The sequence below is a fragment of the Choloepus didactylus genome, chromosome 7 (genome assembly GCF_015220235.1).
Source record: "Choloepus didactylus isolate mChoDid1 chromosome 7, mChoDid1.pri, whole genome shotgun sequence".
NCBI lineage: Eukaryota > Metazoa > Chordata > Mammalia > Pilosa > Megalonychidae > Choloepus > Choloepus didactylus.
In genome coordinates this window covers 145,638,459-145,644,458 of record NC_051313.1, presented here as the reverse complement: position 1 = coordinate 145,644,458, position 6,000 = coordinate 145,638,459, and the positions used below count along the sequence as shown (strand labels likewise).

The following is a 6,000-nucleotide window of genomic DNA, read 5'->3' as shown; positions in this document are numbered from 1 at the left end:
ATCTGAAAGAAGGCAAGAAAGCAAGGGAAGTGAAAAAAAGAAAATGTGGGACAGAAAGCACAAAACAAGATGGTAGAAATAAATCCTAGTATATCAGAAATAAGCATTAAACTCCTGAGTTGAATACAATCAGATAGAAAGAAAAAGAAATCCAGTTAGTTTTCAAGAGGCATGCCTAAAACATAAGGAAACCAACAAAAGGACAAAAAAAAAATAAGCCATATAAATACTGACCAGCTGTGTGACCCATACAAATATAAAAGAACACAGAACACAGATTTTAAAGCAACATAAAATAAATAAAAACATCACTAGAAATAGAGGCCACTACCATAAATATAAGATTCAATTCTCTGGGAAGCAAAGCTTCAAAATACATAAAGCAAAAATGGATGGAATTACAGGGAGAAACGAACAAATCCACTAGAGGAGGAAATTTAAACACATCTGAAAATCTGAGATACCATGTGGCAGGGGGAAAAAAAACCCAGTAAAACAGAGAATTTAAGCAACATATTAACAAGTCTTGTCTAATGGATACCCAACAACTGAAAATTATGCATACTTTTTAAGCATTCATGAAACACTTACAAAACTGACCATGGTGTAAGTCTTAAAGCAATTCTCAACAAATTCCAAACTATTTGCCTTATATGGATCCATTCTCGGACCACAATCCAAAAAAACAGCTATCAATAACAAGTACATAATTTAAAAATCTATGCACTTAGAAGTGACAAAAGAAATCCATGAGTCAAAAAAGAAATAATGAAAAACAGAAAATACTTAGAACTTAAAAACACTTAAAAGTATTTCTAAGCACTTTAAAAATCACAAAACATCATCTCATTTGATCATTACAAGCCCGTGAGCTACACAGAACCCACACTTCCTCTGCTGAACAGCATAAACCCAGCAGAAATGTTATAAATTAGGTAATTATTAAGGTTAATTTTTACATATAAATACATATTAAAAGCAATTTGGAAACTGGAAAATAGACGTGAAAGTGCTGACCACTAGAAAGTGTCAGAAGGAACATGAATCGACTCTTTTAGAAGCTATACTGAATAGCTAAGAAAGTGACAAAGGAAGAATTTAGTATCTTAATCCTTAAAACTCAAAAAACCCAACAATTCATTTCAGTCTAGGAAGCTCCTTAGATAAGTATGTAATACGCAAACTTACAAGGAAAAGTATTTATTATTTACATAAGATGAACAAAAGTAGTTGGAAATCTTTGCTGCCCATGTCGGGCAATCCCAAATTAGACCATATTCCAGCTCAAGCCCCATCCTGATTTCTTGGTTCCAGTATCTGTTCAGTGGCGTGTTAGCAATTAAGAGCATTTCAAAAACTGCCTATAACATAAAGGGAATTTTCATTTAAAGTTCCCCCCTCCCTTTTCATGTGTGGGGTATTTTTGGAAGCTTTTTTTTTCTTTCTTTCTTTCTTCCATCCACTGAAAGAGAATTAAGAAAATTCCAACATGCTTTAGTGTCAGCAAGTGCTTTTTTAGTCCAGGTACCCAGAGGATGATTGATGAACCTGTCAAGCCTACAGTAGTGGATAGAGAAAGTTGGCAGAAGTTCAGTGTTATTGAAAGAAATCTCAAATACTTATTTCATCTCCTCTATTAACTTTAATCACATTTTCAACATGCAGCCAAGAATGAAGCTTTGACAGTAAGCCATAAATTTAAACAGGCAAGCATTGTCAATTTTATGCAGTCGCAACACTGAGACAACACGAGAGAGCTGGATATATTTTCTTTCTTGCCTTTCTTTACAATAAAGAAAGAGCAATAAAAAATAGTTGAAGGATTTATCCGTACCTCAAATTCATTTGCCATAAATCTCTTGAAGGTATTGCATTTAATTTTGTTTGATTTTTGGCAAATAAAAAAAAAGGAACTTAGTTCTTCAATTATACTGTTAAATGCAGATTTTTAAAGATCACAGTGATGAAAGAACTGGTACATGTTTCGCTTTAATTCACCTGCTTATGAGAATAGACTTAAACACTAAGAAGGATTTACATTTAACATGGATCATCTGCCATGTGGGCAAACACTTCTGGTTCACTCAGAGCCAGATATTTTATAAGGTTCCAGAGGTACTACTTGGCAGATTTTGCTGATTACTCATTCAACAGTTGAAACATGTATAGACATTATTTATCCTATAAAGCTTACCCACAGCAAAACAGACACAAATATGAGGTAAATACTATGGGCAAGATCATGGTTCCTGGAAAGGCTAAAAGTCAATATATATTTTTGGTAAGCTGTTCCTTTTAAGCATATTTTAAAAACTGAAAATATTAACTATTGGAAGGCCACAAAACAAGTGTGTCTTGTCATCCAGTGTAACATACGGCATTATGCTGTACTACGAAATTTGCAACATTTTCCAATAGGCAGTTCAAAGCCCAACACAGCCATCTCTGCCATAGGTGAGATAATGTTTTGACTTTTGCTTCTCTTAAATATGATTTCTGCTCCAAGAACAGTTGTTTTGTCTACATTTTCATGGAATAACACTTTATACATCCTTCCCATAGCCTGGGAAGCTATGGCTGGCAGCTATTACAACCTGCCTTTTAAGCCACAATAACAAACTAATACTAACCCTGTACAGGAATGAATTAAATTATTTTGCAGTTAGTCTATACTTAAAGAGTTCTCTGAGCTAATCAATGGTAAGACCAATTCTAATTAACAAAGTGTAAATTTATCCCATTTTTCCTCCTACTCCTTCCCATCCAAATAATCATAGATAGGCACTTGAGAACTAGAAAGATATAGCACTCTTCTATTAAACCTTTAATCAGGACTCAAGCAGAAGTTCCTTTCTTCTGACATAAGAGTGCCATTGAAAATATTGCTAAGCTTGAAACAGAGGCTAAATGATTTGGTGGGAATATTTGGGGTGGGCGGAGTGTCAATGTTTTCTTATTCATTCGTTATTGTGAGTTCTTAAAAGGTTGAAAATTTTGCTAGGTCTTTCTCCATCTCGGCATATTGATCTTTAAGTCTCTCCATGGCTTTTTTGTGCTCTTCGTCCACTTCAGCCCGTTTGTTGTGTTGCTCCTTCATGAAATCTTCCCACTGGATTGTATGCTGTTTTTCACTAGCTATTAAATGCTCACTATGAATCTGAGAAAAGAAAATTTGAAAGTCACATGACATTTTCCCGACAACTATTATACTATATGCAGAAGAGACATAAACACAACTATATCTCTTGATATTTGGTTACTACTGCAGTCAACTTGTAAGTCACAACAATAAACTCGCATTACAGTTTTACTATCCAACATGAAACATTAGAAACAACTGAGGCTTCTCTTAATATGAATGAACATGGGTATTCACATTTCTGAATTTCCAAAAATGTCTAGCATCGTTAAATGACAAAATTAAACATAATCCAGGAAATTTTTCTATTTCTCCTCAAATTCCATTTAACTGCACATACATTTTTATCAAGTTTAAAGAACACAGGATAAAAGAATCATTAATATAAGAAATTCCAATGCATGTCTGACACATAAGTATTTTTTAGGATATATTGAAAGGAACTATAGCTATTAATTACTGGAAGAGAACTCAAGAAATCTCCTGATTCAATTTCATTCCTTAAAGCAAATAACACCAAAAACATCCAAATCTGATATCTAGATTCTTTTTGAGATATCCCTTAACAGTTCTATGAGGATGAAAAGATTTTTGTCTATCAAGTACCACAACAATAAAGATGAAACATTATCTGAATAAAAAGGCATAAATTTAGTTTTCTTCCCCATGCCCCCCCAAAGTGTAATTTCAATAATTTCCTTTGAATATTTACAACAAAGAGTTACACAGAAAAGCAGAGTATGAAGAAATAACTTTTTATCTCAACTTCAAATATTCTATACACACATCCATAAAAGCTAAGTTTTGATACAAACTGTGACAGATGCAAACCAAGAAAATCTACAAAGCACCTTAAGTCCTCACTCATGCATGGTTCCAATGATACTGGGAGATTTGGATGCCAGTCGTGGAAAAAAGCCAATAGGAAAAAGATGCAAACAGTGTTTCCACAAAGTCCCTAATGCTCTAGCTGCTCTATTTTCTCTTTCATCTGGGTGACAACAAAAGGCAGGAGGAAGCTGGGTAAAACAACATGCTCTACGTACTTATGAAAGGCATCTCTTTGCTAGTTGTTCTGCATAACTTATCTAATTCTCAAAATCCTTACAAAATCACATTATTCTCATTTTATAGATGGAAGAATTTAAGGCTCTGGGACACTAAACTTACTTCTCCGAGGTCATTCAGCAATCAGGTTGCAGACCCAAACTTAGGTCTGGGTGAAACTCAAATCTAGACATTTTCTGCCACAGTTGGTACAAAGCAGATCTTTCCAGAGGAAGTTTTACATGAGTAGCTACAAGTCTCCCTCAACAGACAAAAAGAGTTTTTGCTAGAGCTTTTTCTGCCAAGCTGCTCTGAAGTCCCTCAGCACCAAGTCTTTTCAAAAGAGAGGAGGCTGAAGTCAGCCCTACAGCCAAGCATTCCCCTACCATGTGTCCTACAAATGATGGGATATGAATAGGCAGTATAGCAGTGGGGGGGGAGAGGGGGTTAGGAAGGGGTTGGCTGATCAAACAGATTTAGAAACAGGTTAAACAAAATTCAACACATTCCTTTGTAACTTTTCAGCCTTATGCATTGTAACTCTCCAAAAGATGAAAAAAATCATGAAGAGTTATGAAGCTTTTGGAAACTTTCGCAAACACTACTGCAGTCTAAGAGAAGAGCTATAGTCCGACAAGGATAAGAAAAACGCAAATAAATTTCACTGAAAGGCTATCTTGTTTTAGCTGTAAATTAATTTTTTATAAATTACAGAGAACGCTAAACACGCATGTTCAGATGTTCCTTAATAAAGCATTCTCTTTTTTTAACTGGAAAGCCAGACTTGGTTCAGTTGACCCTGCCTGTGATTTGGACCACAAGGCAAGAGCCTGGGTTCCAACTCCCACTAGGGAGCATTTCATCCAGTGAGGCTCAGTGGAGAAAGACGTTGCCACGGCCCAAGAGGGCTTTTGTAGCCAAAGGACTAAAGAAAGCACCGGACACATTCTGAGACATGAGCTTTTATTACAGGGCTTACCTACAGGGTGGGGAAGTCGAATCATGTTGCCCTGAAATCAGGTGCTCCTCTGAATGGATTCAGGAGCTGCTCTGAATGGTGGGAGTTCAGAGCACAACATGGAAATAGTCTGCACCTTGGGGGGCTGAATGAGCTGATTATAAGGGTTCAATGTTCCAATGGGTATGAGAGCATAAGGCAGGGAGTTGGGTCACGCAACGTAGGGAGAGGCTGATTGTAATCAACAGGGGGGAGGGGAGGATTATAGAGATAACAGTATCTCAGGAAGTCTCAGGGAGGAGGTAGTTTTGGGTATAGATTACATTTAGCACCTGATATTACAAGAACAGTCAAACTTAACTGTCCTAGGTCACCAAGCTGTTGTGTGCAATCTTCAAGGCCCTTGGTAAATGCCCTGTGCCCGGGGTTCCCACAGACATGGATTTGAGAGACATTATCAACCTAGCTTCAAATTTTGGTTCTGCCTATTATCAATAGCGAGATAAAATTTCTTGAACTTTAAAATGAGGAAAATAATATTTTACATTCATAAACAGTATTTACGAAAATTAGAGGTAATGCTTGTCAAGATCCTGGCTCAGTGCCTGAGGTGCTTAATAAGAGGCAAACACTATTATTCTGCAAACCACAAGCCAAATATTTAGAAGGAAGACCAGACCACTTGTTATACCCTCCATTTAAGTTTTACTCTCTCTTAATTTTACTAATTAAATTTTAGCAATAGATTCTTGCAATCATTCAGACAATAAAGACAGCTCAAATAAAATTAACAGTCTTTCCCTCCCACTCCCAGTATCAATTCAATCCTCTGATGCATCCAGTATTAACCATTTGG

The 6,000-nt window shown here is 36.1% G+C and overlaps 1 protein-coding gene across 1 annotated transcript in view; it reads right to left on the bottom strand.

The window, feature by feature from the left end:
• Positions 1-1,622: 1,622 nt before the first annotated feature.
• BLOC1S5 (biogenesis of lysosomal organelles complex 1 subunit 5) overlaps positions 1,623-6,000 on the bottom strand; it is a 41,823-nt gene continuing 37,445 nt past the window's right edge. Inside the window, exon 5 of the mRNA XM_037843690.1 lies at positions 1,623-3,157. Within this exon, the coding sequence (XP_037699618.1) occupies positions 2,978-3,157 (180 nt within the window). The 3' untranslated portion in view covers positions 1,623-2,977. The remainder of the gene's footprint in view (positions 3,158-6,000) is intronic.